This window comes from Chelonoidis abingdonii, chromosome 4, assembly GCF_003597395.2.
Source record: "Chelonoidis abingdonii isolate Lonesome George chromosome 4, CheloAbing_2.0, whole genome shotgun sequence".
Classification (NCBI taxonomy): Eukaryota; Metazoa; Chordata; order Testudines; family Testudinidae; genus Chelonoidis; species Chelonoidis abingdonii.
In genome coordinates, this window is record NC_133772.1 from 27,211,468 (window position 1) to 27,225,299 (window position 13,832).

Sequence of the window (13,832 nt, forward strand, 5' to 3'; positions counted from 1 at the left end):
CCTCTGACAAACTTCCAGCAGACCCCACCCCAAGACTCCACCACAGAGAGATCCCACCAGGCCACCCCAGATACCCCCATTGCAAGAGACTCTGCATCTAGCAGCTCCCTGAGACACTCAAGCTCCTGCGGATCATTCTATTTTGGGGCAAAAATCTGTCTGGGGATTGGTCCTGCTTTGAGCAGGAGGTTGGACTAGATGACCTTCTGAGGTCCCTTCCAACCCTGATATTCTATAATTCTATGATTCCACGCCTGCAGCTCCATAGCGCATTAAAACGGCATAGTACGCTGGGGCTAGAATGCCCAGGGTGGGAAACTGCCACCATCCCCAGGCCCGAGAGCCCTAGCTTCCTGCCTGGACTGAACCCTCCCTTGCAAGCATCATAGACTCAAGTTTCACCACCAGATCGGCCAGCAAAATGTTTAAAGGAGCTGCAAAGGCCAGGCGTCCAATGGAGGAGGTGACTGCTCCAAACCTCCCATGGGGCTTTCAAAAGGATGTGCTCTACCCTGAGCAGTGGGGCCCTCTCCCTGTGACATCCCAAGCTCTGCTGGGCTGGACACTCACATCCTGAGTGAACCTCTCTGCTGAGAGCCCCAGGAACCTGCTTCAGATGCTACAGGGACCATTTACACCCCCTAAAACTCACTATCTGCAAAGAGTAGAGATAGTTCCTCCTTCCAGCCCAACATTTTACAGTGACCACAGTGCAGGGAGTAGGGCTGGGCTGGCAGTCCCAGAGATAGAGTCACAGAACAAATACAGAAGGAGCACAGTAGGCGCCCCCACCCCCTGCGAATGTCCCTCCATCAGAGTCATGGGGATAGGAGAGGGTCACTCAGTCTCTAGGGCCCATTCACGGGCAGTGGGTATTTACTCCTGGGGGAATTCTGTGCTACTGCGCATGCACAGAATTTACGTCCCCTGCAGATTTCTTTGCTTCCCCACAGAAAAATGACTTTCTGATGGGGAAGCAGAGGGAAGCCACAAAAGCGGTCATGCAACCTTCCCCAGGAGTATGTTTTGGGTGCCCAGGGCAGCCAGCAGAGAGGTAAGTCACAGTAGGGCAGGAAGCAGGACTGGGGAAGACCTGGCTCGTGGCTCCTACCCTGTGCTGGGCTCAGCTGCTAGTCCCAGCTGGGATGGGGAGGATGGGACTTCCTGTTTCCCTGCATGGCATCTGGGGCTGGGTCAAACCCACCCCCAGATTTCTCCCCTGGCTGCAGTAAACTATAAACTCCCCATCCCCCACCTGCTCCTGCACCCATCGCTCCTGAGCTGCACAGGGAGGGATCCCTGTACAGGGAGCTGCACCCCCATCTGCCCCTGTGCATCCAGCCCTCCTCATGCCCAGATCCTCCTGCCAAGCCTCACCCCCGCACACTCAGAACCCCCCCCAATAAGCCCCACTCCCCCTGCACCTGAACCACCCCAATGAGCCACCCTCACCCAGATCCCCACCCTACCAAGCCCCAACCAGCTGCACCTGGATCTCCACCCCAATGAGACCCTCTTCCCCCACATCTGGACTCCTCACTGAGCACCTCACACCCAGATCCCCCTGCCGAGCTCTATCCCCTCCCATATCCATACCTGCCCTGCTGAGCTCCAACCACCTTCACCCCCATGCAGAGTCTCATTACCATTGCATCCAGAACCACCACCCCCAAACATGCCCCTGTGCATCCAGATCCCCTCTGCAACTGGATCCCCCACTGAGCTGCCTGCACCCAGATTGCCCAACACAGAATTCTTTCACACCACACCTAGATCCCCCCACACTAAGCCCCTCCACACTTGGATTACACCTTGCTGAGCCTGCCTGCCCACACGGAGGGGCAGGGCCCTGGGCTGTTTCTGGGGCAGGCCCAGTCCTTGCACTGTGTCAGGGATGAGTGCAGCCTCACTGCTAAATTCATGTTCCGGGGGAGGGGGGAGCTGCACAGTGATCTCCCATCTCTGTGCAGCCAGTGGCCTGTGCTCCCCAACACCATACTGGAGCCTCTACATTTATTTGACAAATAAAATTAGCAGAATTTTAAAATATTGTGTGCAGAATTTTTATTTTTTGGCACAGAATGCCCTCAGGAGTAGGTATTGAAGGGCAGGGAAGGCTGAGCATCCCCAAACAGCCTTGCGTGGCCCTGTCGATGCTCTGCCCCAGGTCCCTTCCCGCTTCCCGGTGCTGTGCTGTGGGAGGCTCTGCCACCCGTGGCTGGGGCCCCTAGACTGGGGCTGCGGTTAATGGGGGCCAGCCTGTACTCTGGGACTGGAGGGGGGACACCCCGATGCTGCGGGAAAGTGGGGCACACTGCCCGCCCTCCTGCCCAGTGCTCCAGGGCTGGGGGAGGAGGACCCTGTCATCCGCCTGGTACTCTGGGGGGCGGGGGAAATGTGCTGCTCATCCAACCATCTGGCACTCTGGGGCTGTGGGTGGTCTGGGACTGTGGAGGTAGCTGGCAACCACGCAGGGGGTAGGGGGGCTCTGGCTTCTGGCAGGAGGGGCAGAGCCTTGGGCAGAAGGGGTGGGGTGGGCTGGACTGGACTGGATCGGGAGCTAGCCTCCCCGAGCCTGGGGTTCACCTGCCACCCATGGGCCCATTCATCTCTTGGTCTCTGCTGAGATGTAATTTGCAAAATCATATGCGGCATATGGCTGAGAACTTCAAAACTGGATAGTAACAGACTGCAAATCTGGTGATATTCTCAACAAAGAAAGGCCTTAACCAGGCCTGGACCTCTTTCCATTGCTTCACACGGACTCAACAGACACTCTAGATGTCAGAGTGACAATCCTGAATCTTATTGTATAGATGAGTGGAGAACGGGACCGGGATCGTGATGCTGGCGAGCCCGGTGCCAGCTCATGCCAGGCCCCTAGCACTGACAAATGCATAGCTAGAAACCAGTCTGGCTCCCCTATCTATTAGCATTTGTAAAGTAAGAATTAGGTTTATGAAAATGCATTTGGTGTTTAGACTTTATGGAATGCTTGTAAATTGCTGCCGGCATTAATTTCACTTATAATATCTGTGTTCCGTGTTTAAACTTAATATTCTGTCACGGGTAGTTTTAGTAGAAGTCAGAGGTACAGGCAATAAACAACAATTCACGGAAGTCTGCAACCTGTCCCTGACTTTACTAAAAATACCCGGGGGTGGGTGTGGGGGAGACAGACAGAGCACGGTTGGGGTTTGCATCTGCTCCAGCCATCCTGCTGCTCCTGCAGCAGAGGCTGACTGCTGCTGTTCCATCCCCAGGAGGGCTGACCCAATCCTAGCTGCTCCTCTGCTAGTCAGCTGTTTGGCAGCCTTAGGGTTGACTGCTGGTCAGCTATCCTTGCAGCAGCCCCGGCTGTTTATGCTCCGGCGGCCCCGGAGCTAGACACTGGCCAGTGGTTCCAGGGGTTGCTGCTCCAGCCTGATCACTGCTCCAGCAGTCCAGCCGGTGGCTGCTCCATGTCTGTGGGGCTGGCTGCCTGTCAGTTGTTCCAGCAGCTGCTATTCCAGCAGTCCTGGGGCTGGCCATCAGTCAGCTATTGGCTATCCCCCCCCAATCATTGTTCTGGTGGCCCCAGGGTTGGCTGTGGTGGCCGTTGTTCTGGCAGCCCCAGGGCTGACTGCCAGTCCGCTGCTCTGGCACCGTGCCACTCCACACCCCACCTTGTGCCCCACCCCCTTGCTCCAGCAGCCCTGGGGCTGGCCACTGGCCAGCTGTTCCATGGGCCTGAGCTCCAGCCCTGACCCAGAAGTAGTCCTGGAGGTCCCCGAAAGTCTCCTCGTGACTAAATCGTATTCTTACCCATGTTACAAGGTAGTATTTAAGTGTCTGCGCTGAACCTGTAAAAGCACCAGAAGCATTACCAAGTGTGAAATACTAGTTTACCACAGAAGTTGTTATCTCCTGCCCAGCAAAAGCACATAGGAACATAAGAACGGCCACACTGGGTCAGACCAAAGGTGCATCTAGCCCAGTATCCTGTCTTCCGACTGGCCAATGCCAGGTGCCCAGAGGGAATGAACAGAACAGGTAATCATCAAGTGATCCATTCTCGGTCTCCCATTCCCAGCGTCTGGCAAATAGAGGCTAGGGACACCATCCCTGCCCATCCTGGCTAATAGCCATTGAGGAACCTATCCTCCATGAATGACATGCATCCGACGAAGTGGGTATTCACCCACAAAAGCTCATGCTCCAATACGTCTGTTAGTCTATAACGTGCCACAGGACTCTTTGCTGCTTTTATCCTCCATAAATGTATCCAGTTCTTTTTTGAACCCTGTTATAGTCTTGGCTTTCAAAACATCCTCCGGCAAAGAGTTCCACAGGTTGACTGCGTGTTGTGTGAAGAAATACTGCCTTTCATTTGTTTTAAACCTGCTGCCTATTAATTTCATTTGGTGACCCCTAGTGCTTGTGTTATGAGAAGGAGTAAATAACACTTCCTCATTTACTTTCTCCACGAGTCACGATTTTATAGACCTCTATCATATCCCCCCTTATTCGTCTCTTTTCCAAGCTGAAAAGTCACATTCTTATAAATCTCTCCCCATACGGAAGCTGTTCCATACCCCTAATCATTTTTGTTATCCTTTTCTGACCCTTTTCCAATTCCAATATATCTTTTCTGAGATGGGGTGACCACATCTGCATACAGTATTCAAGATATGGGTGTACCATGGATTTATACAGAGGCAATATGATCTTTTCTGTCTTATTATCTATCCTTTTCTTAATGATTCCCAACATTTTGTTCATTTTTTTGACTGCCGTTGCACATTGAGTGGATGTTTTCAGAGAAGTATCAACAATGACTCCAAGATCTGTTTCTTGAGGGGTAACAGCTAATTTAGACCCCATCATTTTATATGTACAGTTGGGAATTTAGACACCAGACGAATTGTTGTGGAACATCAGAGAACAAAATACTTTGTTGATTGCTCCCCCCATACCAATGAAGAGGAGCTGTGCATGAGGCTCATCCCATCAGCTTGAGCTCTCGGGAACGGAATAAAAATCCCTGCCAGGAAGAACTGGATCCCTTTGCTGCTTGGACTTTGTGAGAGCAAGATTTCGGAGCACAAGCAAAGGATCCCCAGTTGCTTAGCCTGGGTGAGCCCTAGAGGACATACAGGGCTTGCATATTACAGCAGCCTCTGTTATGAGAATTATTTACAAGGTTAAAGCATCTAAACATACACACACAAATGAGTGGTTTCAGAGTAGCAGCCGTGTTAGTCTGTATCCGCAAAAAGAACAGGAGAACTTGTGGCACCTTACAGGCTAACAAATTTATTTGAGCATAAGCTTTCATGGGATAAAACTCACTTCATCGGATGTATGCAGTGGAAAATACAGTAGGAAGATATATATATACACACAGAAAACATGAAACAATGGGTGTTACCATACATACTCTAATGAGAGCGATCAGTTAAGATGAGCTATTACCAGCAGGAGAGAAAAAAACTTTTTGTAGTGGTAATCAAAATGGTCCATTTGCAGCAGTTGACAAGAAGTTGTGAGGAACAGTAGCGGGGAGTGGGGGAGAGGAATAAACATGGGGAAATAGTTTTACTTTGTGTAATGACCCATTCACTCTCAGTCTTTATTCAAGCCTAATTGTTTCATGTTCTCTGTATATATATAAAAATAATCTCTTCCTAATGTATTTTCCACTGCGTGCATTTGATGACGTGGGCTGTAGCCCATGAAAGCTTATGCTCAAATAAATTTGTTAGTCTCTAAGGTGCCACAAGTTCTCCTGTTCTTTTTGCAGATACAGACTAACAGGCGCTACTCTGAAACCACTCATTTGTGTGTATATGTTTACCTGCTTTAATCTTGTAATTAATTCTCATTTCTTTTTCTTAGTTATTAACTCTTTAGTTCATGTATTATAGTATTGGCTACAAGTGTTGTCTTTGGTGTGAGATCTGAGGTGCAAGTGACCTGAGCTAAGTCCTTTGGGACTTGGAGTAACCTGAATATTATGGTGATTTGGGGTATAAGGGACCACTGACCACAAAAGCAAGCTTCTCTGGGTGGCAAGATCATAGAAGCATAGGGATAGAAGGGACCGAAAGGATCATTTATTATAACCCCCAGAGATGGATCAGAGTACCCAAGGGAACTGTCTGTGATTCCATGTCAAGAATAGCGTAGTGTCTGAGGAGTTCAGACTTGATTGGTTGGTGAAATACAAATATAGAACTCACAGCCATTTTGGGGCGTGTGCCCTGTTTCTTGACAGTCTGCCCTGAGGTTGGTATTCATTCTCCTGAGCCACTGCAGACAGCTTAACAGGGACCAGGAGCTGGAGGTGGCGACAGGACGGGTTAGGGACAGGTTGGAAGAGACAGGGCAGAAGAGGTGAAATATGTGTGTGTATTTGGGGCGGGGGGACGGGGGACACAGGTAGAGTGTCTGTGACTACTAGAGAATACCCCCCTGCAGAGCCTGGAATGGAACCCACAAATCCTGGGTTTCACCATTCCTCTAGTGTCAGCAAATATCTGTGAAACGCATTAGCAAAATGTTTCTGTAGTGCTGATGACAACCTACTGTGATCAATTACTTCCTTAGCTCAAGTGATAGAGATCTGTGTAGTGTATCAAAAGGTTACAAACCCGATGATGATCCATGTGGGTGTCAGTATGAGGCACATTATGTAATTTCTGATTTTTCAGTTTGCTGTTTTAAAAACCTAGAACATTACACACAAAACACTATGGTAAGGTTGCAAAGTCAAAACCATAGAAGTTAGGAAATGCCAGAAATAAGGTTGTCTGTGCAATCTTAATTCAGCCCCTCGTTTTGCATATGCATGATGATACATGATTATGTTGTATTTTCCCCCATGCCGCATTCAGTGCACAGGATGGACAGTGCTCAGTTAAGGAGCAGCTAGTCAATATTTTCCTCCCCTCCCTTCCTCCTGGACACACACACTACAGTCACCCTAATTGCATCGCTCCCCTCTCTCCCCAGCCTAGAGTCAAAGAGAACTAAACCAACCAACATTTACCAAGTATTTCCTGTGGCTGAGCCCCCTCTGGTGCCCCCTTTGCCCCCCTCCTGGGCCCCACCCTGCTCTTCTCAGGCTGTGGCAGCACAGAGGATAGTTGTGCTGCCAGCCCCTACCTTGGAAGGGTGTCCGCATGTGCTGCCGTCTCTGGTACAGGTAGCAGCAAGAGCACATGAAGCAGCAGATGATGGTGGCAACAATGGCCACAAAGAGGACGACGGCTGAGGCAATGCCAGCGATAGTCTTTGGGCTGTGGGACACAAGCAGACATGATTACAGGGCAGTCTCAAGTACTGTCCCAAGTGCCTAATGCTGCCCTTCCCTGGACCAAGTGGATTCTTCACAGACTCATGCTGGCTACATGCTGCACAAAGAGAGATGTGCAGTTCACAGGCAGCGCCTGACCCCCGCACATTGCATGGATCCATTTCCCTGCAAGGGATGAATCCTGGGACCCTGCCCTCCCTCCCCAAGGCTGTGGAGATAAAAGGATTAATGGGTGGTCTTGGGGTTTGTGCATGACTAGGACTTGGGACCCCTTCCCAAACCCTGGGAATGCCCCATCTGATGCTCTGGGCAGTGCTTTGATCAAGTAGAGCCTGCATGTGCCATGAGTCACTGGAGATCTGGATCATAGCAGCAGTCAAAATCCTCCCAAAAGATTAGAAGGGAGAAGAGAAAGGCAGGCTTTGCAGAGCTCCCCTAATGCCTCTGCCCTGCACCTCAACACAGTGGGCTTCATTCTGCTCAGGGCTCCACTGCAGGGATGAGAGACCCACTGCCACTGGAGTTTGGAACCCACATGGGAATGGGTCATGCACTGGAGCACACTGCATGCCATGCACCGCCACCCTCTCCACGCATCGCTGCCTCCCCCCACATACACGGCCATGGATGACCACCACCACCCCCGCCACGTACATGGCCACATGCCACCGCACCTGCCATACACAGCCATGCCTCCCCCTGTCTACAGCATGCGCCGCCATCCCCCCATCATATATGGCCATGCACCACCACATCCTCCATATACATGGCCACGCACTGCCGTCCCCCATACATACATAGCTCCCCACCTCCCAACATAAAGGAGCATGCACAGAACATTCCCTCTCATACACAGCCAGGCACTGCTGCCCCCTCTGCATACATGGCCATGCATTGCCAGTGGCCCCCCATGCAGAGCCCTGCCCCAATGCTCCTTTCCCCTAAATGGTCATATGTTACTGCCCCTCCCCCCACACTACAGCCACTAACCAAGATGCCTCCCCAAACACAGCCCCACCCTTCCCTCCATCTGTACACAGCTACACACACACCTGCACTGGCTGCACATACACACACACCAAGCAAACTGCAGGGGATCTTCAGTCCTGGGTGCTATCAGGTGCCAAGTCCCCTCTCCCTCCCTCCATCTCCTCCCTCAGCCCCTCCTTCAGCTCCTTCCCACCCTCCATCTCCAACCTGAATCCTCAGCCATCCCTCCCCTTTCGCTCTGCCTTTATCATGTGGCACTCTCCCCTCACACAAATCCTCCCCTGAGTCTCCCAACCCAACCCCCAAATGGGCAGCCTCCTCCCACTGCTCTTGCTTCCCACTCTAGCCTGTCCACTGTGGCGACTCACACACGCTTGCCTTAGGGACCTTCTGGGCTTGTCACCATGGCTGGGTAGCCAACCAGTGAGGGCTGCAAACCATGCCCTCTTCCAGCCGTGGCTGGTAAGCAACCTGACCCTCAGCCTGAGCCCCAGGGCAGTGGCTATCCCTGCACTCCTGGCCACCAGGCCACAGTGCAATATACCCAGCAGGAGTGATGAAGACACAGCAGCCAAGCTACTTGACAGCACAGGTGTGCACAGCACAACACACCTGTGCTCCGCTCTGCACAGGCTCCTGGCTAAACACTGGGGCCAAATGCAACGCTCACTCCTTATCTTCAAAGCCCTGCACTGGACTGGCCCAAGAGCTCCCTCCCACTGCCAAATCCTACCCTGTCAACACAGCACACAGCATGGGACAACAGAAATACCAACCTCACAAGAGCAGGGGAGGGGAGGAGGACTTGGCTACAGGGCTGGCTGCTGGGAAAGATCAGAACAAGCACCAATCTCAGCCACTTCTTCCCACAAACAAACCTGAGGAGCCTGGCACTGAGCCACACAGAAGCCCTGTGGCCTCTCCTCCAGCCTCACCCTCCAATTGGTCAACTCGACACTACTGATCACATCAACCTTCTCACCCCCATCACCTTATCCTGTGTGCTTGTGCTCTCACCCCATGCCTACAGCCATCTTTCCCCCTTACCCTGTCTTAATCTGGGTAGAGCCAGAGGGTATGGCTACACTTGAAACTTCAAAGCGCTGCCGCGCGAGTGTGGTAGCAGCACCAGCACTGGGAGAGAGCTCTCCCAGTGCTGCACGTACTCCATATCCTGATGGGACTTAGCTTGCAGCACTGGGAGCCGCGTTCCCAGCGCTGTGGCACTGTTTACACTGGCGCTTTACAGCGCTGTATCTTGCAGCGCTCAGGGGGGTGTTTTTTTCACACCCCTGAGTGAGAAAGTTGCAGCGCTGTAAAGCGCCAGTGTAGCCAAGGCCTAAATATCGGGGATGGGCAGCTGATGCTCCAGTCGTGCCTTGGCCACTAGCCACAAGCGTTCAGTAATCACACCCATTAGAGACTCGCTGCAATAGCAGCTCACGTTACAAACTTGCCGCTGGATACTCATCTGTGTCTTGCACATGGAGGAACTCAGGGCAATGGCACTCCACAAAGAGTCCCTGACTCAGCACTGCACTGTGGCCCATTTATCCCAGCTTCAGCAGCACAGCGAACCAGGCAAGGGGAATTCCCCTGGCATGAGGGGAAGCCCTACAGAAGACAAGGCCTGTATAATGGCTCTGCACCACCCCTCACAGCTCTAAGGGGGCATGGCAAGAGCATTGGTGTGCTCTGCTTCCCTTTGTCAAGCACCAAGGCAGAGGCAGAAACAGAGACCACTCTGCACTCTGCCAGGAAGAGGCCATCCACCAGAGTGGGAGAGAGGAACAGCCACCTTTGGCAGCACTGGCTACCCGATCAGCAAGCATGGTTCTGCCTCCATAAAGCCCTGGGGTGAACTGTTATGTCCTCCTTTTTCTATTCACTCACAGGGTCATGATGAGGAACAGTTCTTTCATCCCCAGGGTCCTCACCTTTGCAGTGCCCTGGGGCTCAATCTTCCCCCACTTTACTCAGCATCTATATGGAGCCACAGAGAGAGCTGGGGAAACAGGATGTTCTGAAGGGCAGCAGTCCCAGAAATGGCCAGCCGCACCCATCCACATCAGAGACAGCCAGCCCCAGCTCTTCCGGCACTTCTGAGTTCAGCACCTGTCTGAGGAGCAGACGCCAGCCCATGCAGAGCTGATGCTGATGGGAAGCACTTTAAACAACTCACCTCCTCTGACCCCTGCTATTGAGGGCATCTGCCTGCAGGTTGTTACATCTGTCAGTGGTCTGGGGGTCCTTCTGGGCTCCTCAAAGCCACTGGGTGCCCAAAGAGTCACAGCAGCAAATGCACACACCTGCACCCCACTCCCCACATCCCCTTGGCAGAGCTGGCCAAGGTGATGCCCAGGCCTGATTATCACAACTTGCTGCACCTGGGAATGAAAATGCAGGACCTGGAAAAGCTCCAAAATGCAGCAACCCACCTGGTCAGCACACAGACCACCGTAAGCACGGTACCTGGTTCCACTCTCTGTGCTGCCTCCCCACCCAGTACAAAGCCCAGGGCAAGGTCTTTGTCACAAGAGACAAAGCCACGCAGCACCAGCCCTCACCACTTAAGAATCACTTCCTCAGTGTAAACACCACCTCTCACGACAGCTACACCCCTGCAGTCATAACACGATCAACAAACGGTGGGGATTCATTAATGCAGGAGACAGAACTACCATGGGAGCCAGACCCAGACCGTGCAGCTACCTCCCAGAATGACACATCCAGAACTACCTGCAGCACTCACCTCCTTCTCTCAGAGCTCCTCATACACACATGCACCAACACCTGGCCACCCACCTGCTCCTACTTGGAGGAATGGAGAGGAAGAGACATTGCTGCTGTTTTCTATTTTTAACCTGTGGGAGAGAGGTGTCCAGATCCTGGGCTGGGGGCCAGCAGCCAAGCAGCTAGACAAAGAGTTGGTCACAGTGAGAGGAGAGATGTCAAAGGCCACAATACCTGAACAGGGTGGTTTCTAGGCAGTGATGGCATGTGTCTTCAACTCCTGAAATTGGGGGTAGGAGTCTCAACCTCCAATTGCCTGTCCATAACCCTATCAACACTCCCTCCCTGTGCCAGGACACAGTCATTTCCAGTGGGACCAGTGTCCCCAGGCAGGAGCTCTGGCCAGGCTCCATGCCCCTCTCACCTGAAAGCAAGGCAGTGCTTCTGCTGCCTCTCCGTGATGAGCTTCAGGGGGTCGATGCAGCAGTAGCGCTGGTAACAATTGCCACAGCAAAAGGTGAAGAAGTTGCATTCAAAGCCAGGGTGCCATGAGCCATTCTTGTCCAGGTACCACAGGCAGTCTTCATCCGCCAAGCCTGTGGAGAGAGAAGCCAACTGTCAGATCCCCCAGATCCTTCAGAGCCCCCAGCTGGGGAGGGGCCCCAACTCTCCAGCCTCCAGTCCAGGAATTAGAATGCAGGCAGGGTCTGGGGAGCACTACACCAGGTCCAGTGTTCCTGCTGCCCTTTCCCAGTTCAGTGATGGATGCAAAGAGGTGTCCAGAATAATACTGGCTCTTGCTGCAGCAGACTGCCATGGCCTCTGCTCAGGTTTTTCTGAGTGTTACCCACTGGGGAAGCATTCACCCTGCTTTCCAAGGACAAGTCCCTCAAGCTGGGCCTGTGCATACAGAGTCACTGCCCGTCGAAGATGGCAGGAGCAGGATGTTCACAGCTAATGGCATGGTTATTGGGGTACAACTCAGAGGCCTGTCAGGGGATGAACTGCACTCTCTGAAGACTAGAGCCTCTAGAGCAGTCCCTTTCTCACTGCCTTGCATCAGGCTGGGCATCCATCCTGGATGGGTTCCTGAGCTGAAGCACCTGGCAAGCATGGCCAATGAGACTCACATGGCAGCAGGCACCTTGTATATAGAATATGGATTGGAACAGGGACTCCAGGCAAGCTCTGTCCTTCCCCCACCCCGTCATACTCATACCAGAGAACAGCACAAGGTAAAAAAGTATCAGGACATCACACAGGAAAGAAAAGCAGAGGCCCGCGCTCATCAGCAGAGCAGATTGGGCCCCTCATGGGCACAGATCCATTAGACAGGCGTGCTGACAACCCACTCACCATGAAGAGAGACACTCCAACTCAGTGAACAACTGATTTTGCAGTTTGGTGACTGAACCAAGGGGGTAGAGTGGGGGGGCAGCGAGGTTCATTTCAAATCAATGTGTTTTGATGCCAGGATGCTCCCCTACACACACCTCCCCATACACAAGCTGTGTCAGCCCTCTCCCAAGCATCCCCTCTCTGGGAGGTACCCTAGGAGGTGGCTGTGTGATGCCACCATGTTACCATAACAACATTACTCTACTGGCATAAGGATGTGGTGACACCTTGAAAAATATGTAAAAACCTCAAACCTAACCCTAACTCCTAGTGCAAGGTACGCACTGAGGAGACCTGGGGACATGGCTATTGGCACTCAGCTCTCCCTCCTAAAGGGGGGAGGCCCTGGCTTTACAGGAATGAGGATTCCAGGATTTCCCTGGCACAGGACTTGGTTTTATTTATGTGAGCAGGGTATGAATGAGCTCTCCCCGACATCTACTGATGCACTGAAGTAAAAGACTTCAGGACTTCAGACCATATTTGCATCTCAACTTTCCCAAGGTCAGGGGTCGGCAAACTTTCAGAAGTGGTGTGCCGCATCTTCATTTATTCACTCTAATTTAAGGTTTTGCGTGCCAGTAATACATTTTAACATTCTTAGAAGCTCTCTTTCTATAAGTTTATAATATATAACTAAACTATTGTTGTACGTAAAGTAAATAAGGTTTTTAAAATGTTTAAGAAGCTTCATTTAAAATTAAATTAAAATGCAGAGCTCCCACCCCCGGACCAGTAGCCAGGACCCAGGCAGTTTGAGTGCCACTGAAAATCAGCTCGCGTGTCACCTTTGGCACGCGTGCCATAGGTTGCTTACCCCTCCCCTAGGTGATCAGCAGACCTGCTTTGCCAAAGTGATCAAGTGTGGGTGTTTTGGGTTAAAATTCACTTTAGTCTTGAATGTCATTATCCTTATTGTATGACTAAAGGGCAGCAGAACTTCACTGACCATGCCCTAATTGAGGGGATCACCCTAAGCGTAGCTTCACTCCCTAAGTAGAGGGTAGTGCTGCCAAATCAAAGTAGAACTCAGACAGATGCTAACAGGTATTCTTCTCTGGTGATGGGGAGTCCCTGAAGCTGTTTGACTTTCCTTTCCACAGCGTTAATGATAAAGCTGATTTCGCTTATGCATGGGTGGCGAGTGAAGCTTCCCCTTGAGGAGTCCAGCCCCCTGCCTGCCTCTTCCAGCCAAGAACCTGCCCCGACTTGCTGCTCTCAGGCTCCCCCACTCGTGGTCCCAGCCAGAGGGGGGTGCTGAGAGCTCAGCCCCGGCCAGGGTTGGGACTGCAGCAGAGCTCTCTGTCCTGGCTGGAGCGCCGAGCCTGGAGCCTCTCTCCAGTTCCACCCCTTCTCCTGCAGCCCCACACTGTTCCACCCATGGCCCTGCCCCCACCCCCACTCGCCTCCTCAC

At 52.3% G+C, this 13,832-nt stretch overlaps 1 protein-coding gene across 1 annotated transcript in view; it reads right to left on the reverse strand.

Annotated features, from left to right (window-relative positions):
• SHISA4 (shisa family member 4) overlaps positions 1-13,832 on the reverse strand; it is a 43,223-nt gene that overhangs the window by 4,704 nt on the left and 24,687 nt on the right. Inside the window, exons 2-3 of the mRNA XM_032764977.2 lie at positions 11,445-11,616; positions 7,147-7,280 (exon numbers count right to left, since the gene is read on the reverse strand). Of these exons, the coding sequence (XP_032620868.1) occupies positions 7,147-7,280; positions 11,445-11,616 (306 nt within the window). The remainder of the gene's footprint in view (positions 1-7,146; positions 7,281-11,444; positions 11,617-13,832) is intronic.